The sequence below is a fragment of the Ranitomeya imitator genome, chromosome 2 (assembly GCF_032444005.1).
Source record: "Ranitomeya imitator isolate aRanImi1 chromosome 2, aRanImi1.pri, whole genome shotgun sequence".
Taxonomy (NCBI): Eukaryota; Metazoa; Chordata; class Amphibia; order Anura; family Dendrobatidae; genus Ranitomeya; species Ranitomeya imitator.
The window spans coordinates 106,321,768-106,346,701 of NC_091283.1; the positions used below are offsets into that span (position 1 = coordinate 106,321,768).

Below are 24,934 nucleotides of genomic sequence, written 5' to 3' on the forward strand. Positions count from 1 at the left end.
CAAATTTACCACCTATGCTGTGCCTTAAATAAGCCCTTTCCTGTGCCCCTGAAGAAAAAAAATTGCTCCTCACGGTGCTCCCTGCAAAAAACAAAAACAAAAAAAAAAAACCAAACAAACCACAAAACACTTGTCACACACTGTCCCTCTTACGGTACATGACCTCCACACTATCCTTTCGTATAAAATATTCCCAGCACACCATCCCCCTTATATACCAAAACAACCACACTGTCCACCCCTGTGTACTATGACCATGACACTGATCACTTATAAACTAAAATGCCACACCATCCTCCCTTATAAATTACACCCACCTACAACACCCTCCTCAATTATGAACTATGATCTCCACATCATGCTGCCCACTCATGCTGTCACTCACCACTCCATATCCAGCCCACTATGCTGCCATGTCTCCACAATTAGATCCCCGTGTTGCCTCCTCTCCATACTGTGACCCTTCACACTGCCCCACTTATCATAATAAGTCCCCTACGTTGCCCCTCTCCATAGTGTTCCCCTATCATACCGAGTCCATACACTAGCCCCAGTTTACAGTAGTAGCCCCCATAAACCTCCAGTCTACAGTAATAGCCCCTACCAAATCTTCAGCTATATGAGCGCTTACCTGGTCATGTCTGTTCTCCCCGGGCTCAAGTATGTGTACTCCTCTGCAGCGCCCTGCTGTGACATCTCCAACGTGGTGAGATGAATCATGCTGCAGGTAAATCATCAGCGTTTGGACGCCGCAACACCTCAGAGAAGGTGACGCACATACTAATGAATGAAGTTGTGCGCTCCTCCCTCCTCCATGAAGACAACAGATTAAACACATTGTTTAATAGAGGAGGGGGGGGGTAAAAAAAATACAAAATTTCCCTCCCTTTGTTTGTGCCGCCCTAGGCACCGGACCTCCGATTCCTAGTGGCAAATACGGACCTAGATAGGATGCTACCTTTGCAACAAGTCAGGTAATAGAATTTATGAACCACAGAAACTCAACCAAAAAGTGGCAGACCATGTAAAGTTACACGCCAGGGATGCCTTAACGGAGACTCTTAGTGCATAAAAGTCACTGATGCTCTCAGCAACACCAAGAACTTTGCACTACGAGCTTCATGTCATGGCTAAACAGCTGCATGCAATCCTTACATCACCAATAATACCAAGCATCGGATGAGGAGGAGGAGCAGTGATTGTAACCTCTTCCTGCACAGCTCTCATGACTGGAAGCAAGCTGCTCCAGTAAGCCAGATACACAGGTTTTAACCACTACTTATTTTCAGATTATTGCTATATCTGAAGGCAACAGTGTATCTTGATGTGACAGACTACCTTTAATTGCATAAATATCTGATAATTGGGCCAAAAGCATAAGGTGTCTCCTATCTAATTACCAACTCATCCTATCAAGAACTAGAGAACTTTTTTTTTTAAAATAGCAATACAAAAATCTTTTACATTGTAATGACGTTAAAAAAAAAAAAAAAAAATTAAGGGCTGCAAGGTAGTACATGATAAGACAACACATGGTACACTAGTGCAGATATGGCATGAATTCAAACACATCAGGATGTTTTATTATATTACATAGAAGGTAAGTTTAGTTTGTAGGTCATGTACTATGTCTTCAATTCAAATATACCGTATATACTCATGTATAAGCAAAGTTTTTCTTTATTACATGCAATATTTTGTATTGTCATTTAAGAAAAAAAAATTCTCCAGTTCTTGATAAGATGAGTTACCTTTAATTGCAGATTCTTAACCTCGTCACCCCTAAGCCTGTTTTCAACTTCCTGACAGGCCATTTTTTTTTTTTCACTTCTGACCACTGTCACTTTATGAGGCCGTAACTCTGGAGCGCTTTAACAGATCCCGGTGATTCTGAGACTGTTTTCTCATGACATATTGTACTTTATGATACTGGTAAAAATTTATTCAATATGACTTGCATTTATTAGTGAAAAAAACTGACATTTCGCAAAAATGTTGCAATTTTTGAACTTTGAATTTTTATGCCCTTAAATCAGAGAGATATGTCACAAAAATTAGTTCATAAATAATATGTCCAACGTCTACTATACATCAGCACAATTTTGGTCCCAATCTATTTTTTAGTCAGGAAGTTATAAGGGTTAAAAGTTGACCATCAATATTTCATTTTTCCTTTTTCAATGAAATTTCCAAAACCATTATTACTTTTTTTTTTTTTAAGGGACCACCTCACACTTGAAGTCACTTTAACCCCTTCATGACCCAGCCTATTTTGACCTTAATGACCTTGCCGTTTTTTGCAATTCTGACCAGTGTTCCTTTATGAGGTAATAACTCAGGAACGCTTCAACGAATCCTAGCGGTTCGGAGATAGTTTTTTCGTGACATATTGGGCTTCATGTTAGTGGTAAATTTAGGTCAATTTTTGCGCTTTGTGAAAAAAATGGAAATTTGGCTAAAATTTAGAAAATTTCGCAATTTTCAAATTTTGAATTTTTATTCTGTTAAACGAGAGAGTTATGCGACACAAAATAGTTAATAAATAACATTACCCACATGTCTACTTTACATCAGCACAATTTTATAACCACATTTTTTTTTTCCTAGGAAGTTATAAGGGTTAAAATTTGACCAGCGATTTCTCATTTTTACAACACCATTTTTTTTTAGGGACCACCTCACATTTGAAGTCAGTTTGAGGGGTCTATATGGCTGAAAATACCCAAAAGTGACACCATTCTAAAAACTGCACCCCTCAAGGTACTCAAAACCACATTCACAAAGTTTATTAACCCTTCAGGTGCTTCACAGCAGCAGAAGCAACATGGAAGAAAAAAAATGAACATTTAACTTTTTAGTTCCAAAAATAATGTTTTAGCAACAATTTTTTTTTATTTTCCCAAGGGTAAAAAGAGAAACTCGACACCAGAAGTTATTGTACAATTTGTCATGAGTACGCCGATACCCCATATGTGGGGGGGGAACCACTGTTTGGGTGCACGACAGGGCTTGGAAGGGAAGGAACGCCATTTGACTTTTTCAATGAAAAATTGGCTCCCATCTTTAGCGGACACCATGTCGCATTTGGAGAGCGCCTGTGTGCCTAAACATTGGAGCTCCCCCACAAGTGACCCCATTTTGGAAACTATAACCCCCCAAGGAGCTTATCTAGATGCATAGTGAGCATTTACCCCCAGGTGCTTCACAAACTGATCCGTAAAAATGAAAAAGTACTTTTTTTTTTTTTTTCACAAAAAATTTGTTTTAGCCTCAATTTGTTCATTTCCACATGGGCAACAGGATAAAATGGATCCTAAAATGTGTTGGGCAATTTCTCCTGAGTACACTGATACCTCATATGTGGTCACAAACCACTGTTTGTGCACACGGCAAGGCTCGGAAGGGAAGGAGCGCCATTTGACTTTTGAATGAAAAATTAGCTCCAATCATTAGCGGACACCATGTCGCGTTTGGAGAGCCTCTATGTGCCTAAACATTGGAGCACCCCCATATGTGACCCCATTTTGGAAACTAGACCTCCCATGGAACTAATCTAGATGTGCAGTGACCACTTTAAAGCCCCAAGTGCTTCACAGAAGTTTATAACGCAGAGCCATGAAAATAAAAAATCAATTTTCTTTCCTCAAAAATTATTTTTTAGCCCACAATTTTTTATTTTCACAAGAGTAACAGGAGAAATTGGACCCGAAAAGTTGTTGTCCAGATTGTCCTGAGTATACCGATACCCCATATGTGGGGGGGAACCACTGTTTGGGCACACGTCGGGGCTCGGAAGGGAAGTAGTGACTTTTGAAATGCAGACTTTGATCGAATGGTCTGCGGGCGTCACGTTGCGTTTGCAGAGCCACTGATGTGCCTAAACAGTAGAACCCCCCCAATTGACGAGATTTTGGAAATTAGACCTCCCCGAGGAACTTACCTAGATATGTGGTGAGTACTTTGAACCCCCAAGTGCTTCACAGAAGTTTACAATGCAGAGCCGTGAAAATAAAAAATCATTTTTCTTTCCTCAAAAATGATGTTTTAGTAAGCAATTTTTTATTTTCACAAGGGTAACAGAAGAAATTGGACCCCAATTGTTGTTGCCCAGTTTGTCCCGAGTACACTGATACCCCATATGTGGGGGTAAACCACTGTTTGGGCGCACGTCGGGGCTCGGAAGGGAGGGAGCACCATTTGACTTTTTGAATGCAAGATTGGCTAGAATCAATGGTGGCGCCATGTTGCGTTTGGAGACCTCTGATGTGCCTAAACAGTGGAAACCCTTCAATTGTAACTCCAACACTAACCCCAACACACCCCTAACCCTAATCCCAACTCTAGCCATCACCCTAATCACAAGCCTAACCCCAACACACCCCGAACCACAACCCTAACCCCAACACACCTCTAACCCTAATCCCAACCCTAACCCTAATCCCAACGCTAACCCCAACACACCCCTAACCATAACCCTAACCACAGCCTAATCTTAACCCTATTTCGCTAGCCCTAATTCCAACCCTAACCCTAAGGCTATGTGCCCACGTTGCGGATTCGTGTGAGATTTTTCCGCACCATTTTTGAAAAATCCGCAGGTAAAAGGCACTGCGTTTTACCTGCGGATCTACCGCGGATTTCCAGTGTTTTTTGTGTGGATTTCACCTGCGGATTCCTATTGAGGAACAGGTGTAAAACGCTGCGGAATCTGCACAAAGAATTGACATGCTGCGGAAAATACAACACAGCGCATCCGCGCAGTATTTTCCGCACCATGGGCACAGCGGAATTGGTTTTCCATTGCAGCCAAATCCGCACCGTGTGCACATAGCCCAATTCTAACCCCAATTCTAGCCGTAACCCTAACCCTAGTGACGCAAAAAAAAAAAAAAAAAATTATATATAATTTTTTTTTCTTTATTTTATTATTGTTCCTACCTATGGGGGTGATAAAAGGGGGGGGGGGGTTATTTATTATTTTGATCGCTGTGATAAAACCTATCACAGCGATCAAAATGTACCTGTAACGATTCTGCCGGCCGGAAGAAGGCGGCGCCCATGGAACAGACGGACGGACACCGGGAGGGACACAGGAGGACGGTAAAGGTACCTTCACACAACGATTTCGTTAACTATATCGTTGCTTTTTGTGACGTAGCAACGATATAGTTAACGAAATCGTTATGCGTGACAGCGACCAACGATCAGGCCCCTCCTGGGAGATCGTTGGTCGTTGGGGAATGATCAGGACCTTTATTTGGTCGCTGATCAACCGCTGTCATCGCTGAATCGGCGTGTGTGACGCCGATCCAGCAATGTGTTCACTGGTAACCAGGGTAAACATCGGGTTACTAAGCGCGGCCCTGCGCTTAGTAACCCGATGTTTACCCTGGTTACCCGGGGACTTCGGCATCGTTGGTCGCTGGAGAGCTGTCTGTGTGACAGCTCTCCAGAGACCACACAACGACCTACACAGCGACGCTGCAGCGATCGGCATCGTTGTCTATATCGCTGCAGCGTCGCTAAATCTGACGGTACCTTAAGTATGAGGGAAGGGGGAGAAATCGGACAGTGTGGGTGGGGGGGGGGGGGGAGATCGGACTGCAGGGGGAGCGGACGACACTAGATGACAGGACGGAGGGGAGGAGATCGGTAGCGGTGGGCAGATCGCGATCTCCAGCCATGGCTGATGCTATTGCAGCATCGGCCATGGCTGGATTGTAATATTTCACCAATTTTCATTGCTCTGATTGAAAGTGAAACGTCACTTTCAACAGCCAATCAGAGCGATTGTAGCCACAGGGGGGCGAAGCCACCCGCCCTGGGCTCAAGTACCACTCCCCCTGTCCCTGCAGGTCAGGTGAAATTACAGTTATCCCTTTCACCCGGCCTGCAGGAGCGCGATCCGACCATGACGCATATGCTGCGTCACAGGTCGGATTGGCACAGGTTTTCATGACACATACGGTGCGTCAAAGGTCGGGAAGGGGTTAATGGGTCTATATGACAGAAAATACCCCAAAGTGACACCATTCCAAAAACTGCACACCTCAAGGTACTCAAAACTTCATTCAAAAAGTTTATTAACCCTTCAGGTGCTTCACAGGAGCTGAAGCAACGTGGAAGGAAAAAATGAACATTTAACTTGTTAGCCACAAAAATGATCTTTCGGCAACAATTTGTTTATTTTAACAAGGGTAAAAACGAGAAAATGATCCACTAAAGTTGTTGAGCAATTTCTCCTGGGTACGCAGATACCCCGAATATGGGCGAAAACCACTGTTTGGGCGGACGCCATGTTGCATTTGAAGAGCTCCTGATGTGCCTAAACATTGGAAACCCCCCCACAAGTGTCCCCATTTTGGAAACTAGACCCTTTAACAAACTTAGGTAGCTATGTGGTGAGCACTTTGAACCCCCAGGTGCTTCACAGAAGTTTATAACTTAGAGCCGTGAAAATAAAAAAATAAAAAAATTTGAATTTTTTTTCTTTTTTTTTTTTTTTTTTTTTTTTTTAACAAAAATGACCTTTCAGCCCCAATTTTTTTTTTTATTTTCACAAATGTAACAGGAGAAAATAAACCACTAAAGTTGTTGAACATTTACTCCTGAATACGCAGATACCCCATATGTCGGGGAAAGCCACTGTTTGGGCACACGGCAGGGCTCAGAATTGAAGGAGTGACGTTTTAGATTGCAGACTTTGATGGAATGGTCTACGGCAGAGGTCCCCAACTCCAGTCCTCAAGGCCCACCAACATGTCATGTTTTCAGGATTTCCTTAGTCTTGCCCAGGTAATAATTGCATCACCTGTGCAATGCAAAGGAAATCCTGAAAACATGACCTGTTGGTGGGCCTTGAGGACTGGAGTTGGGGACCTCTGGTCTACGGGCGTCATGTTGCATTTGCAGAGCCCCTGATGTGCCTAAACAGTGGAAATCTCCCACAAGTGACCCCACCTTGGAAACTACATCTCTGAAGGAATTTATCTAGAGGCATAGTTTTATAGTAATAATTATAATTAGGGTTGAGCGACCTTTACTTTTATAGGATCGGGTCGGGTTTCACGAAACCCGACTTTTTCAAAAGTCGGGTCGAGTGAAATCGGCCGATCCTATAAAAAAGTCGGGGTCGGGGTCGGCCGAAACTCGAAACCCAATGCAGTGCATTGGGTTTCCAATGGTTCCCAGGGTCTGAAGGAGCGGAAACTCTCCTTCAGGCCTTGGAATCCATATATAAGTGTAAAATAAAGAATAAAAATAAAAAATATCGCCATACTTACCTTCTGACGCGCCCTGGTACTAACCGGGAACCTTCCTTCCTTAGAATCAGCCTTCCAGGACCTTGCGGTGACGTCGCGGCTTGTGATTGGTCGCGCGGCCGCCCATGTGACCGCTCGCGCGACCAATCACAAGCCGCGACGTCACCGAAGGTCCTGGAAGGGCTGATTCTTAGGAAGGAAGGCTGCCGGAAAGAAGCAGGGCGCGTCCGAGGGTGAGTGTATATACTTCTTTCCGGCAGCCTTCCTTCCTAAGAATCAGCCCATCCAGGACCTTCGGTGACGTCGCGGCTTGTGATTGGTCGCGCGAGCGGTCACATGGGCGGCCGCGCGACCAATCACAAGCCGCGACGTCACCGCAAGGTCCTGGAAGGCTGATTCTAAGGAAGGAAGGTTCCCGGTTAGTACCAGGGCGCGTCAGAGGGTAAGTATGGCGATATTTTTTTTTTAATTCTTTATTTTACACTTAAATCTGAATTCCGATACCAATTCCCGATATCTTAAACATATCGGGAATCAGTATCGGAATTCCGATTCCAGATTCAGAAGATCGCCGACTTCATGGCCGACCCCACACAGGGGTCGGGTCGGGTTTCATGAAACCCGACTTTGCCAAAAGTCGGCGACTTCTGAAAATTGCCGACCCGTTTCGCTCAACCCTAATTATAATGCTTTTGGTTTTACTGGTGTATGAATTTATAATGTGGGGTTATGTGTAAAATGTGCGGGGTACATCAGATTATAAACGTATACTGTGTCAACAAGGTATAAACTAATTTTAGTAATTTGTGGACGTGTGTTACACTTTGAAACAATCCTTAATGCAAAGGCCAGGTTTCTCAGGGCAGGTTTCACAATGGTAAGTTATGTCCTTTCGGATTCCCCTCTTGGAGCATACTCTGCACCATTTTTGTGATCGCCCTGTCCTTGCTGTTTGGGGAACCTGTCCTGGGAAATGTTAACCTGGGACAATACGGGCACTATCAGATTCAGAAGTACTGGGGCCCTAACCTCCCCGAGTGCCAAACATTGATGACTTCCTCCTGAAACTGAAGGAAGGTCACCGTATTGCCTGCAGATCGGAACAGCACAAAAGCATTGTATAGTGCCATCTGTACAATGTACACGTCCAATTTTTTGTACCATACTTTGGCTTTTTGCATGGCACTGTATGGTTGGAGGACCCGATCTGAAAGCTCCACACCCCCGATGTAATCCAAGGTACAATCTGGCTTTTGGACTTGTGCTGTGGTCCCACGAACAGTGACAAGGGTGCTGTTGTCACGGTGTATGGTGGTCAAAACAAGGACATCCCTTTTGTCCTTATACTTGACCACCAGCATGTTGTCGCTGCATTGGGCTATGCTTTCCCCTTTTCTCAGCGTTTGCCTAATTAACGGCTTAGGGAGGCCTCACTGATTTTTTCACATGGTACCACATGCAGCTGTACCTCTGGCAGAGAGGGCCTTGATGAGTGGGACGCTGGTGTAAAGTAAAAGTTATCAATGTAGAGGTGATAACTCTTATCCAGAAGTGGGTGCGCAGCAATTCCCACACTCACCCCCAGGATGGGGGGGGGGGGGGGGCATTCAGGGGGGTTAATTTGGATGTCCTTCCCCTCGTAAACCCTATATCTGTGGGTGTACCCTGAGGTAATCCCGCAGTTTGTACAGCTTTTTAGCCTCCCTTTGAAGTTGCGAGGGTGATCTCTTAAAGTGAGATCTATATGATTGCTTGTACCTGACCAAATATAAGCTGAGTGCTAGCTTAGGCTACGTTCACATTTGCGTTGTTGGGCGCAGCGTCGTCGATGCATACCGACGCATGCGTCATGCACCCCTATCTTTAACATGGGGGGGCGCATGGACATGCACCGGTATGCGTTGTATTGCGTTTTACGACGCATGCGTCATATTGACGCACAGACAGGGCGCAGAGGACGCTACCTGTAGCGTTTTCCCTGCGCCGAAATTCCTGCTCTGTACGATCTCATGACAACGCATGCGTCGCAAAACGCTGCGTCGTGTACATGCGTTGTTGGTTGGGTCGCCGACACTGCGCCCAACAACACAAATGTAAACGTTACCTTAGAGGCTAAGAATGTATCAGATACACAGAGACAGATACACACTTCCTCTCTCAGCAAAGGCTTACACACAACTGAACTTTATTCTTCTGAACAAAGGAAGATACTAGAAACAGGAAATGGGGGAGGTCGCACAACTTCTGAACCGTTAGTCACTTTGTAATTGGTCCATTCCAACTTTGTTTCCAACTTCACTTCCATATATGGTATTCAGTCCAGTCCAGTGTCTTCATTTCTGCATTCTAGATTCCTTCCAGTGTGCTGCTGATCAGGAAAGACTCCATCTTGCTACACCATATCTGAACTGACTTATATAAGGTTTAATAATTGATTTCATTAGCCATTTTCTCCTTCACAAAGTGAATGAGAGATTCCTCAATAGCGATGTCTCTCTGGGGTGTGTACACCTCAGAATATTTTCTGCTGAAGTGTTCAACCACTGGCCGAATTTTATATAGACGATCAAAGTTTGGATCGTCTTGGGAAGGACACTGTGCATTATCACTGTAATGCAAAAATCTGGATCCCTTGAAATTGTGTCCTTGTCATGGCCATGCGGAATACTCGTGTGCTGTAGAGCAGGGATGTCAAACTGCATTCCTCGAGGGCTGCAAACAGGCCATGTTTTCAGGATTTCCTTGCATTGCACAGGTGATAATTTAATCACCTGCAGAGAATGATTCCAGCACCTCGTGCAATGCTAAGGAAATCTTGAAAACATGCATGGTTTGAGGCCCTTGAGGAATGCAGTTTGACACCCCTGCTGTAGAGAATATCAGTACTCCAGTATTGACAGAGCTGTTTTTTTTTTTTTTTTTTTTAGTATGACCATACGCAGCACAATTTCCCAAAATATCATCGTCTCTGCTGCATTTATGGGGGATCCTTCTGAAGTATGAGGTCGTGGGATTTTGGGTGAAAAATTGTTGGGGATACAGGTTTGTCTGGGCCACCATAAGATTTATTATTTCATCACTGAAAAAGAATATGAAAAAGTAAATTTCAGTGAGGCCAGTGGTGTCAAACTGGATTCCTGAGCTGCTGCTGAAATCCGGAATGACGGGCTGATAATTTTCAGGAGGTGCAATGGGACCGATTGCTGCAGGAGTCGCCTGGGTCCTAGGGCGCCTTATTGGGGGCCCTTCCTCACTAGAGGAGGAGGAGGAGGAGGAGAATGAGGAATAGAGGAATGTGGGATCTTCTCACAGGCTGAATCCGTGTCGGACGCAAGGAAGGCGTAAGCCTCCTCTTGTGAATAGTGCCTTCTTGTCGAATGGGCCAATTTTTTTTTATTTTTCCAAACCTCGGAGATGTGTATGTAAGTGGTGCTTTTACACGTGTAATGTGTGGGGCTTGTGTATAGGGTACTCTTTATTACAACAAAACAGTGAGAAAAAAATGGAAAGAAAAATCAGATGTAAAAAAAAAAAAAAAAAGTTTGTATATATAAATAAACGTTCACTACACTGATGCCCTTCTGTAAATTTACCCATCATACATTCTTTTTTTTACAAAAGAAAAACCAGACGTCACCAACAATGACGTACGCTCCCCTAATGCACTTTTTATGCAAGAAAAAAAAAAAGCTACCTCCTACCCCTCCTTTTTTTGTAAAATAAGATTGGTCATCACTAACGCTGTGACGCCGGCTATACTAACACGCTAGCACTAAAACTACGCTGTGCAATTTTTTTTCTCTAACAGAAGATCAGTCGTCACTAACGATGTGACAGCTACGCTCCCTTGCTACGGCTAAAACTACACTGTACTAACTTTTTTTTTTTTTAATCGAAAAAAAATAGTAAACAGACATCGCTTATACTGTGATATCCGCTACACTAGCTAAAAGAAAGAAAAATTACAGTGGCACAGTCTCTATTCAGCAGTGATACTGATCAGAGTGCTGCAGACACAGGAAGATCACAAATGCTCAGCGCATGATGCCGCGCACACAAAAAAAAAAAAGCACAAAAAAGTGCGCTAAAAACTCAAATGGGTAGGGGGGTACTGGAACAGGGATGGGGAGGAATTTCACCAAACACTGACGCCGGCTACGCTAATTTGCTACGTTTAAAACTACAATGTACTAACTTTGATTATTTTTTTTTTTTTTTAGGAAAAAAGTAAACGGACGTTGCTGAGACTGCGAAGTCCGCTACGCTAACTAGCTAAAAAAAGAAAAATTCCCGTCGCGCGGTCTCTGATCAGCAGCAATACTGATCAAAGTGCTGCAGACATAGGAAAAGCACAAATGCTCTGCGAAGGATGCCGCGCGCACAAAAAAAGGCACTAAAAATTCAATTGGAGAGGTTGGGGGGGGGGGGGGGGGGGAGTCACCAAACACTGATGCTGGCTACGCTACTTTGTTACATCTTAAACTACACTGTATTGTTTTTCTTCTCTAGGAACAAAAAAAAAAAAAAACGTTTAGACTGCGAAGTCAGCTACACTAACTAGCTAAAAGAAGAAAAATTAAGGTGGCACTGTCTCTTAGCAGCGATACTGATCAAAGAGCTGCGGACACAGGAAGAGCACAAGTGCTCTGCGTGGGACGCCGCGCAAAGGAAAAAAAAAAGCGCAAAAAAGTGCGCTAAAAATTCAATTGGAGGAGGGGAGGGGGAGGTGCTGCTGTGATCACAGGAGTCACAGCAGACAGATCGCAGCACACAGCAGGCAGATCGCAGGAGGATCACAATGAAGCAGCACTTGGAAGCAGGAGATCGTACTGGCTACCAATGGATTATCTCTCTCAGGTACACAGAGGGGCTTGAACAATCACTCTGCACACCAAATCTGAGGTAAAGATGGCGTGCAGGGTGGTGATCGCCATTTTAGATTAACCCCTTTGGCGCCGATTGGCTGAACAATAGCTTCTAGCCAATCGGCGCCATGGGGTTAATCAGGTGAGGTGACGTGGTGATCACCCCACTTACTGTGACACCTGTGATTGGTGCTACGTTACATGCTTTTTTTTTTTCTCAACAACTTTATTGCTAACTTTGCTGTGACTGGCTGGTGAGAGGGGTTAAAACAGAACTTACAGAGTCAAAGAGCCTTTCATTCTTCCTCATGTACGTCACGCATATCTTCCGTATTTCATTGTGGTGAATCTGGCAGAAGAAAAGCTGAAAAATACACCAATGACAGATTAGCATAAAGTAGAAAGATGCAATTACAGCACATGCAGGTTACAAAAACAACCTAGACCTAGTGTAGAACTAATTGGGAGACGTTTAAAGAGGTAATCCGGCTCTTCTACTTCTTTATCGGCAGGTGATCTGGGTCAGTGATGTCAGATCTATAGATATCTGCTGGCGTGTGTGTGTGTGTGTGTGTGTGTGTGTGTGTGTGTGTGTGTGTGTGTGTGTGTGTGTGTGTGTGTGTGTGTGTGTGTGTGTGTGTGTGTGTGTGTGTGTGTGTGTGTGTGTGTGTCCATCATGATACCTGCTGGTCTTACGCGCAGATATCTGTCTGTGACGTCACCATTCCATCCCAGCTAACCTACTGATACAGAAGTGATCGGAGCGGGATTAACTCTTTAAATATAACATAAAGGCATTTAGGAATTGTCAAAAAGTATGAAATGCCTGGTTCTTATCACTTCTGTACCTGTGCACAGTTTTTGGTGCACACAAAGTGCTGCTTTATCAAGGAAACAACTTTCACAAGTTGCACAACATTACACATATTCTCAATAGTGACCAGTGCTGTGGAGTCAGAGTCAGGGAAATTGAGGGGTCAGAGTCAGAAGCATGACAAAGCGACTAGTGATGAGCGAGTGTACTCATTGCTCGGGTTTTCCAGCGCACGCTCGGGTGATGTCCGAGTATTTGTTAGTGTTCGGAGATTAAGTTTTCATCGCCTCAGCTGCATTATTTACAGCTATTAGCCAGGCTGAGTACATGTGGGGGTTGCCTGGTTGCTAGGGAATCCTCACATGTAATCAAACAGGCTAGTAGCTGTAAATCATTCAGCTGCGGTGATGAAAACTTAATCTCCGAACACTAACAAATACTCGGAGATCACCAGAGCAACGAGTACACTCGCTCATCACTAATAGCGACTCCACAGCACTGACCGTGTGAGTGTGTATGTACACACACACACACACACACACACAATCAGGACTGTGGAGTCGATAAGCCAAACCTCCGACTCCTCCTGGTCACTACTGAGCATGTACATAAAGTGCAGCACAGATTCATCGAGACTAAAAGCCGAGATCCTTAGATCAGGAACAGAACAGACATTTATAGGACATTTTATAACTTTCCCAAAATATGAAAACATTTATAGCACATCCTGAACTGAACTACTGTACCCAATATACTATATATGGTACTTTGGGAGTTGGAATAGGCCCATTTTATACCGACTCCACCTCCACAGCCTTACTTTTGTTAAAAGGAGATACAAAATATTTGACTAAATTAAAATGCCCTGACACCTCACGCCCATCTCACAAAAAAAAGAAAAAAAAAACATGTTTGAGCAAATCGAGTCACATGACCCAGTAGATCAGACATGTCAATAACTCATGGTCGATGCACAGAAGCCTTCGGTACCACCTTTTACTAGGCGGCATCCAGACTCTCCTTTTGATTAGCTTGCTCGGCATCAGGTCATTGTTTCTGTGAGATGTATACTGACATTGTGCCAAGCCAGCTAATTAAAACAGGAGCCATGGATGCTAAAAGGCGCTTTTCAGGTCTCCTGCACAGCGGTCACAGAGTACTAACACGGCCAATGGTCGGGGTCAAGCAAATCAATTCACAATAACTCATCTATGCACCCTGTAATCAGGCTCGGACTGGCCCACAGGTAACAGGGGAATCCCCGGCAGGCCCCTGTGTAGATCTGGGCCCCCAACCACACTGTATGGGCAGTACTTGGCATAATTCACTTGATTCACTCTGTACAGAAAAAAAAGCAGCATCTCATCATTTATTAACCAAACTACTCATTTATTATTATACTAGATGGTGGCCCGATTCTAACGTATCGGGTATTCTAGAATATGTAGGTAGTATATAGCACAGGCTACGTACTATATTGCACAGTGACGTAGTATATAACACAACCGACGTAGTATATAACAGAGCTACGTAGTATGTAACACAGCGTACGTAGTATATAGCAGAGCTACGTAGTATATAACATAGCCACGTAGTGTATTGCACAGGCACGTAGTTTATTGGTCAGCCACGTAGTATATACAGGGCCACGTAGTATATAACAGCCACGTCGTATATCGTAGTATATTGCACTGCCACATAGTATATTGCACAGTCAACGTAGTATATAACAGAACCGACACAGCCGCATAGTATATTGCACAGCTACGTAGTATATAGCACAGAGCACGTAGTATATTGGACATTACCCAGCTACATAGTCTATAGCACAGAGATGTAGTATATAACAGAGCCCACACAGTATGTAACAGCCCACGTAGTATATAGCAATATGGGCACTATTTGCGTGGTTAAAAAAGACTTAAAATAAAAAATAAACATATACTCACCTTCCGAGGGCCCGTTGAAGTCCTGGCGCCTGTGTGCCATGCACGCGGTAACTTCCGATCCCAGGGTTGGTATGAGCGCAGGACCTGTGATGACATCGCGGTCACATGTCCGTGACGTCATGGCAGGTCCTTCTTGCATAGCATCCTTGGCACTGGAACCTGCCGCTTGCACCGCCGAGTACAGCGCGCCACGTCAGAGGGTGAGAATAACTTTATTATTTTTAACATTAGATCGTTTTACTATTGATGCTGCATACGCAGCATCAATAGTAAAAAATTGGTCACACAGAATTAATAGCAGCGTTAACGGAGTGCATTACACCGCGGTCCGTTAACTCTGGCATTAACCCTGTGTGAGTGCTCAGCGCTGACTGCAGGGCAGTAAAGCAGCGACCATTTCGCTGCCAGACTCTGGCCGTCGCTGATTGGTTGTGGCAATGGTCGTGGGCGTTTTGCCACGACCAATCAGCGACTTCGATTCCATGACAGACAGAGGCCGCGACCAATGAATATCCGTGACAGACAGACAGAAGTGACCCTTAGACAATTATATAGTAGACTAGATGGTGGCCCGATTCGAACGCATCGGATATTCTAGAATATGCATGTCCACGTAGTATATTGCCCAGCCACGTAGTATACAGCACAGAGCCATGTAGTATACAGACTTAAAATAAAAAATAAACATATACTCACCCTCCATTGTAGTCCTGGCCCAGTGTGCGGTGCATGCGGCAGCTTCCGGTCCCAGGGTTGGTATGGGCGCAGGACCTGTGATGACGTCGCGGTCATATAACCGTGACATCATGGCAGGACCTTGTCGCATACCATCCTTGCCACCTGAACCTGCCGCTTGCATGGAGCGGTTACCGGAGCGTCGCGAGGAGCGGGAAAGGCGCTGGAATGTGAGTATATGATGATTTTTTATTTGTTTTATTATTTTTAACATTAGATCTTTTTACTATTGAGGCTGCATAGGCAGCCTGAACAGTAAAAAAAAGTTGGTCACACAGAGTTAGTAGCAGCGTTAATGGAGTGCGTTACACCGCGACATAACGCGGTCCATTAGCGCTGCCATTAACCCTGTGTGAGCGCTGACTGGCGGGGAGTATGGAGCGGGCACTGACTGCGGGGAGGAAGGAGCGGCCATGTTGCCGCCGGACTGCGCCCGTCGCTGTTTGGTTGTGGCAATGGCCGTGGGCGTTTTGACACGACCAATCAGCGACTTGGATTCCATGACAGACAGAGGCCGCGACCAATGAATATCCGTGACAGAAGGACAGACAGAAAGACGGAAGTGACCCTTAGACAATTATATAGTAGATAGACATATAGGTAAATTTGTGAATGAGGGTAGTGTAATATTTGTATGCAGCTGAAAAGTGGGCCCCCAAAGTCAATGTTCCCCTCTATAATTTGTAAAGCGCTGCGGAATATGTTGGCACTATATTAATAATAATAATAATAATAATATTATTATTATTATTAGGCCCTTGTCACCCCAGTCCGACACTGCCTGGAATGACAATGCAACTCATGCAAAGACATGTCCTGTCTGTAGGGACAAAAAAAAACGACCTAACATAACTGCTAAAAATGGTCTCTACCTAAGACCCATTATTATGACAATGCGGCCAAGCTTATTAATTTAAATAAAAAAAAAAAAGGAAAAGTCACTTGACCAAGTAAGGCTACGTTCACATTTGCGGTGAGTCAAGCGCAACTGCGGCGACGCATGCGCCCCTATATTTAACATGGGGGCACAGGGACATGCGTTTTGTGACGCATGCGTTTTTTGGGCACAAGCGTCAGGGCGCAGAGGAAATGAACGCATGCATCACAAAACGCAGCGTTTTGCTGCGTTTTTGTGTGCGTTGTGCGTTGCATCGCAGCACACAACAATGCAAATGTGAACGTAGCCTTACAGCTTGTGCTCAGACTTGGCAAAGTCTGTAATCTTCCAGCAATCAGTGTAATGTGTGAGCAGTGCATGCACGTTTGCAGAAGGCGCTTATATAATGCAAAAGTTCTAGAAGTGGCTCCTGTACAATGCAAAGGTCCCAGAAGGTGCTGGTGGGGAAGGTGCTGGTAGGAAGGTGCTGGTAGGAAGGTGCTGGTAGGGAAGGTGCTGGTGGGGAAGGTGCTGGTGGGGAAGGTGCTGGTAGGAAGGTGCTGGTGGGGAAGGTGCTGGTAGGAAGGTGCTGTGGGGAAGGTGCTGGTACCGTCACCTCACAGGGCCCCACACACGCCGGCCGGCCGGGCTTCCTCCCATTCATTACCTGCTCGGACACCGCTCTGAAGAGGCAGGACGCGTCCTTGGCTGTCAGTTTTCTGTACAGTCCAAGGCTCCCCAGATACTCGTCCATGGTCACCTCATTGAGGGACTTCTGGCCGAAGTACTTCTTCCAGCCCTTGTGCATGGCTGCAGCCGTGGCCCCGCTTCTCTCGGTGACTGCAGGGCGCAGACCTTTTTATACCCTCGGGATGCGGAGCCAGTGCGCCGGCTCCTCAGCGCAGGACTCACCGCACGGTACAATGTGTCAGTGCAGCAGTCAAACCGGAACCGGGCATGTTATACTTCCTAATAAAGAGCAGCCCGGCAGCACCGGTGGGGGAGAAAAGTAACCCTTTCAGCCCCCCACGCTATAAGCATGGCCACCTACAGCAGGGGGAGGTCCAGCCTAAGCTGGTGCATGCAACAAGCGGTGAAGGGTTCACTGACAATATCCTGGAACTTCTGTGACTGAAAATTATAAAACCAGGATAACAGATAAGTAGGAAAATGTATCATTTTCCAAACGTTTGAAAATTAAATACATTTCTGGACCGAACTGTGGAAACAGGCCAACAAAAAAATTGCCTCAGGCTTTGTTCAGACGTCAGTGTTTGTCGTCCATGTGCGGCCCCGTGCAACCCGGGATTCAGGTGTATGTGGCATTGACGACATTGGTGCCCACAGAGTCCATGTGTGTATGGGCTGTATACGCTCAGACGTGGCATACTGCGTCTTGTCCGTCTACAGTAGGCGTATGCGCCCAACAACGATGGCGCATACACCCCAATCCCCGATGGGACCAATGAACATGGGCGAGAACGCAATGTGAAAGGGGCCTAAAATCGGCTGTGTGTAACAAACAGTTTAGGCTACTTTCACACTTGCGTCGGCCTGACGCACCGCGACGGGCCGACACATCCTGTGTCAACGCAGCACAACGGGGGCAGCGGATGCATTATTACAACGCATCCGCTGCCCCATTGTGAGTTGCGGGGAGGAGGGGGCGGAGTTCCGGCCACGCATGCACGGTCGGAAATGTCGGACACAACCACCAAAAAACGTTACGAGCAACTTTTTTTTGTGCCGACGGTCCGCCACAACCTGACGCAACCGTCGCACGACGGTTGCGACGTGTGGCAATGCGTCGCTAGTAGAAGCATATGGAGAAAAAACGCATCCTGCAAACAACTTTGTGCGTTGTACGACGCTAGTGTGAAAGTAGTGGATGTGAGTTCATGTGCATGTAAAGATGCCAGTGCACTGTGACTTTTTTTAGTGCATTTTTGCTTTTAAATTTCTTTGGGGAGCCTGAAAAACAATGAATGTAAAAAGCACAATCGTTTTTCTGTACTAAAAAAAACACAAATGTATCAAATCTGAACCAAAAATGCAATGAACAGGGGGAGAAACAAGTACAAAATATGCAGCAGAAATGCAATATTCGAAACAGATTGCTATCACATTTCTACACACACTGGCAGATGAAACAGCATTTTTGTGAGAACATCACCTTGGGGTGAAACTTATCTTGCTTAGACTCGCGTCTCCACAAGAGAAACAGACAGACATGCTGCGGTATGTAGAGACGAGCCGCATGTCCAGCTCCGCAGGTGAGTCGCGGGCGTCTATAGACGCATAGTGTGCTTGGAATTTCTTGAAATCCCATCCACTATGCTGTAACATCTGGACGCTGCACAAGTACGCAGCGTCTAACCTGCAGCATTTACTAATCGAGTGCACGTACCCCAAGGGTTCACTGTTAACGTGAACTTGACAGATGACACATGCTGTCCGATCCACAGGCAGCAAGTATCAGGCATTAGCTCTATGATCTCAGCCAAGTATATTTCACTCAAGCTCTGCACCATTTCAGGGAAAAACATACTTTTATGGACACTGGGGGGACTGAGGCTCACAGGAGACTAGTTGGGCAGGTCCAGGGCGGCCACTGCCTACACAATGCTCTTGAATGACAGGTCTGTCCCTATGCGTGCATGTAGGGAGAAACCCGTCCATAAATGGCGCTTGTAATCTGCACCAAAGTATGGCAATAAAGTTTCAAAGATAAATAGCAGGAAGGATAAAAAAAAAAAAAACAGCTTTATTTAAAGAACGACATATCAGCAAGAGACAAAAACCACTGTGTCAAAAATAATAAAAGCGCATGTTAAAAAAACGCACACAAATGCAATAAAAAAAAATCGCAAGTAACCTAATTTAAGTAACAAAAGACTGACTTGCACTTCCGAATCAGGAAACCTGTGCACAGGTGGAACTAAGAGCAGCCATCTATATACATAACAAATAAAGTTACACTCTACAGAGTGCAACTTTATTTATTCGTTAGCCTAATTTAAGTAATTGTTGCTGTGTTCTACATTACACACTTGTGTTTTGGAACCGTGCCAATTTACCGCATCTAATGACAGTCTATTGGGGAAAATATGTAGAGGAGATGAGCGTCTCCGCTACAGATATTAACATGTTGTGGCTTGGAAACCCGCACTGCAGGTTAGTTTTCGCAGTGCTATAAAGAAGCACAGCGGGCAAAGGATTTCTATAAACCCCATCCACTGTGCTTGTAATGAAGAGCGCAGCAAAAATACGCTGTGCCCAAAACGCTACTATTCCTCATCGTGGGCATGCAGCAAAAGTTCAGGGATGATTACTGGTGTACTTTGTATCTTTTATTTCCTCCAACAAGTGGTGAAGTTATTATCCTACCAGTAATTATCTCTCTCTGCTGCTTACATCATATACATTTGCACTGAACAGGCTACTCTGGGCCAGGAGTTACCATCCCCCTGATTTCAGGTGTGGAATCGGAGACCATTCAATCTATCACCTGTGGTGGTGATGATCTAGATACATCCTCTGGTCCTGCTACAATTACCTACAGGGAAAATGTCATAATGGGATTTCTGCAATATTCTTAAAATAACGTGAGGCTGGTGCCCCACTTAGCATGTGGCTAGTGCAAAGTTTCAGCTGCAAATAGGCAACTTTATAAAAGTCATAGCACCTGTTTTATTATTAGAAATTCACTACTTATTGCTTGGTTGTTAATAGCTATAAGCCAAACACCTACATTAGGCTGCCGTCACACTGGCAGTATTTGGTCAGTATTTTACATCAGTATTTGTAGCCAAAACCAGGAGTGGAACAATCAGAGGAAAAGTATAATAGAAACATATGCACCACTTCTGTATTTATCACCCACTCCTGGTTTTGGCTTACAAATACTGATGTAAAATACTGACCAAATACTGCTAGTGTGACGGCAGCCTTAATATATCTGGCCCATTTACTGCCTCCACTTAGGCTGCGTTCACACACACAAAGCAGTCATGCTGCGGCTTTTTGATGCCACAGCCCTGTGCCACTGTAGTCTTTTTACTGTTCCATTGCACAATCACTTAATCTTACATGAAAACAGCTGTGTCACCTGAAAAGCACTGCAGACATTATGATCGGCTGCGTAGTGTTTCCATACAAGAGTATGCAGAGGAACAGTGAAAAGATCACAGCAACAAGGGCCATTGTGGCTAAAAGCAGGAGGGCACTCGAGTAGCTCGTCATAATACACACTTCCACCTGGTTTGGAGCTGGAATTGGACCCATTAACTCTTTGACCCATGTACCGTATGTCTGCACAGATTGCGCCAATGGTATTCACACTCCTGGCTAAAAGCCACAGCGTGACTGCTGCATTTGAACGCAGCTTTAGCCATATTCCTTTTGTAGACAACACTGACCGATTTTCATTAAGTTTTCAATCTGATTTTTATCACACTTTTGTCAGTGTATTTGTTTGGACCATTAATGCTTCATCAGTCTAAGGCTATGTGCACACGTAGAATGGTCCACTGCGGATTTTTCCGCAGCGGATTTGATAAATCCGTATTGAAAAACCGCTGCGGTTTTTACTGCGGATTTATTGCGTTTTCTATTGCGGATTCCACTGCGGATTTACATCTGCAGTTTTCTATTAGAGCAGATGTAAAAACGCTGCGGATTCCGCACAAAGAATTGACATGTTGCAGAAAATAAAACGCTGCGTTTCCGCGCGTTTTTTTCCTCAGCATGGGCACAGCATTTTTTGTTTCCCATAGGTTTACATTGTACTGTAAACTCATGGGAAACTGCTGCGGATCCACAGCAAAATCCGCATCATGTGCACATACCCTTAGGTTACAGTCACGCATTTGTGGAAGTGCAAGCATTTGAGGGAAAATAGACCGATTTTTTTTTTTTTCTGGTGGCCTCCTTGTTACTTCTGGGTTGTTGTTTTTTTGTCTTTCTCAGGAGTTTTTTTTTCCTTTGGAGCAAGTATACCCATTGACACTTAGCAATGTACTAGTTAAAAATGGATGGAACTCTAAAGTAGGCTGGGATCCCGGCTCGGACTGGCCCACAGGGTAACAGGGGAATCCCCCAGTGGGCCCCTGTGCAGATCTGGGCCTACAACCCCACTGTATGGGCAGTACTTGGCATAATTCACTTGATTCACTCTGTACAGAAAAAAGCAGCATCTCATCATTCACTAACCAAACTATCCAGTTTATTATTATATAGAGCAGGCCGGAGCGAGCCGTCCCACCCCCCCGCAGACGGCGTACGTGCAGGCCATCATGACAGGGGTTTGGGAGGGAGAGATAGTAGGGGAAGGGGTTAATTAGGGGAGGTGGGGTTAAGTATGTGGCAGGGGTTTATAAGGTATGGGTGGGGGTGGGGCTTACCAGTTCCCGCTCTGGAGCACCGAGGAGATCCAAGGAGAGAGAGGCCATGTCCGGGATCGAGGGCGTTCTACAGCAGCTGCGGGTGGCAGCGGAGAGCCAGCCTCCAGGATGGATAGAGGCCCAGGTGGCCAGTATACTGGGCTGCGGCAGCGGCGGTGATGGTGGCAGCGGCAGCCGAGGAGCACAGACGGCGACCGGCGGTGAGCGGCCCTCCCGGCGCGTGCGGCCTCCTCAACGGCTGTCCCCGGATCCAATTCATCCCCAGCGACGGCTTAGAAGTCCCTCCAGGGACCCTCCGGACCGAGTGCCCGCCGCCAAGCGTCCCAGTAGGGCCCGGTCCGGGAGGAACACTCAGGCAGCGACGGGGCCTGCAGCGGTGGTTAGGCCTGCTCCCTCAGCCCAGGGGGCGGGGTCTGCGCGCGCGGGGGGGCGCCGCAGTGCAGCTGCTGCTGGACGTTCTGCTCCTGTCTCTGCAGCCAGACAGCGGGGGAGAGCTAGTACGGCAGCGGACGGCAGTGCCCCTTCTTCCCCTGTGCGGCCGGGCCCGTCCAGCACAAAAATTACGGCCAGACAGCGGGGGAGAGCCGGTTATGCAGCGGCCGGCAGCGCAGCTTCTTCCCCTGTGAGGCCGGGCCCGTCCAGCATTCCAGTTGCTCCAACCGGATTACAAGACAGACCCAGAGGAAGTACTGGTCGGGCGTCACCAGGGCCTGGAAGGTACGATGGGCTTGTGCCGGGCAGCTCTTCCCACCGGGCCGCATCAGGATCTCCAGTGTCGGGCCGAGACGGGGCCGCATCATCACGTTCGTCATCACGAGGGAGGACGCAACCTCGCGGGTCTTCACGGAGTGGACCAGGAGCCGAGGACAGCGGGATGAGCAGGACGTCCGCGGCTGGGGGGACCTCCGTTCCTCTGCAGCTGGGTGAGCAACATTCCATGTCTGTTTTGTCACAAACACGATTGTTTTTCCCGGTCGTGGGGGATAGGCAGGCAGATGGGGTAGGGGCTAGGGGGGAGCAGGCGGGGTCCCGGTTGGTTCCGGGGAGCGAGGGGGTAGGTGAGTTATTGTCTAGCGTCCGTGAGTTGCTCGCGAGGTTGGGTGGCGTTAGGTCGGTGCCGTCCCCGTTGGCTGCGTGGGTTGGTGCTGCGGATGTGGGTATAGGGGCATCTGGGATGGGTGGGTTGGCACCCAGCAGTTCAAGTGTCCCGGTGTCGGTGTCGGTGCAGACTGAAAAGGAGAAGGAAGGCGGGATTCGTTTAGATGACAAAGCGCGGGGCGAGGTTTTCGTATGTGTTGAGGGGCCGCTTGGGGCCCATTTGAAGAAGGAAGTAAGGGAGAAGATATGGAAAGATGAGTACGTAGAAATTTTTTCGCTTCTTCCCTTAGAAAAGTTCAATTTAGATAAGAGCAAAAAAGTGGACAGTAAGAAGGAGGATGAAGAAAAACGGAGGTGGCGCCTCATTCTGCAGACTTTTGTGAACTGGCTGCAAGCGTTTGCAATTTTGGCTAGCGTTGTGGGTGAGAAGGCGCCGGAAAATTGTTCGGCGCTCTTCTGTTACATGGATTCGATAGGCGAGGCGCACAGGGCGTATGGGGGTCAGGCTTGGCTCCGGTACGATGAGCAGTTTAGGCAGCGGAAGGCGGTTCGTCCGGCGATCCGGTGGGATCAGAAGGACATTGGTCTGTGGTTGCGAGTGATGGCGCCCACAAAGTTTGGTCACTCCTTTCAAGGGGGGGCCGGAAACGCCGGCCAGACCTCAGCACACGGCAGTTCAGGATCGGGTAGTCAGTCTGGCCAAGCGAGCCAGAGACACGGCCTGTGCTGGCAGTTTAACGACGGCCAGTGCAAATTTGGGGCTACCTGTAAATTCAAGCACGTGTGCTCGCATTGCAGTGGATCCTCCCATGGGGCCGCGAAATGCTTCAAAAAGAAGGCTAAGCCTGACGGGAATCCAAAAGGGGGTAACGCCGGTGAGGCTGGACGAGATGGCCCCCTTTCTAGATAGGTTTCCAGACAGGCCGAAGGCGGAGCTGTTGTTTTTGGGCTTTCGGGATGGTTTTCGGAGTCCGGCCCCTGCGTTTAGTATTCCGCAAGTTGTAAGGAATCTGAAGTCGGCTGTGCTACACGCGGCGGTAGTGTCGGAAAAGTTGAGCAAGGAAGTGGCGTTGGGTAGGATGGCTGGTCCTTTTCCCACTCCACCCCTGGAAGATTTGGTTATTTATTGGGTGTGGTTCCAAAGAAAGAGCCTAACAAGTTTAGGTTAATTCATCATTTGTCTTACCCTAAGGGGCGATCTGTGAATGACGGAATAGATCCGGAGCTTTGTTCCGTGGTTTATACGTCTTTCGATGAGGCTACGCGTTTGGTACGTAGATGCGGCAAGGGAGCATTGTTGGCTAAGACAGATATTGAATCGGCGTTTCGGTTACTTCCTGTCCATCCGGACAGCGTTAGATTGTTAGGTTGTTACTGGGACCAAGGGTTTTATGTTGACAGATGTTTGCCGATGGGTTGTTCGTTGTCCTGCGCTTATTTTGAGGCCTTTAGTTCGTTTTTGGAGTGGGTCGTTCGGGAGGTGTCTGGTTTGGATTACATCATCCATTATTTGGATGATTTTTTGTGTATTGGACCTGCTCAATCTAGTTGTTGTGAAATGGCGTTACAGACTGTGATTTGGGTGGCCAAGCGGTTCGGTGTTCCGCTGGCGCCAGAGAAAACGGAGGGGCCCAGTACGTGTATTTCATTTTTAGGCATTGTCATTGACACGGTAGCGTGGGAGTTTCGGTTACCCGAGGAGAAGGTGGTCGGTTTGAAAAGCGAGGTGGCTCGAGCGCGTCGCTTGAAGAAGTTGCCTCTGCGGGAAGTTCAGTCTCTTCTTGGCAAATTGAACTTTGCGTGCAGAATTATCCCAATGGGGAGAGTGTTTTCCCGGAGGCTCGCAGGTGCTACGGCGGGGGTGAAGGCTCCCCATCATTTCGTGCGCTTATCCAGTGAGCACAAAGCGGATTTGGAGGTGTGGAATAGTTT

At 46.5% G+C, this 24,934-nt stretch overlaps 1 protein-coding gene across 1 annotated transcript in view; it reads right to left on the reverse strand.

The window, feature by feature from the left end:
• The window catches only part of ALG13 (ALG13 UDP-N-acetylglucosaminyltransferase subunit), a 229,198-nt gene that overhangs the window by 141,714 nt on the left and 62,550 nt on the right, over positions 1 to 24,934 (reverse strand). The window contains exons 6-8 of the mRNA XM_069754494.1: positions 22,609 to 23,133; positions 17,170 to 17,342; positions 12,408 to 12,491 (exon numbers count right to left, since the gene is read on the reverse strand). Of these exons, the coding sequence (XP_069610595.1) occupies positions 12,408 to 12,491; positions 17,170 to 17,342; positions 22,609 to 23,133 (782 nt within the window). The remainder of the gene's footprint in view (positions 1 to 12,407; positions 12,492 to 17,169; positions 17,343 to 22,608; positions 23,134 to 24,934) is intronic.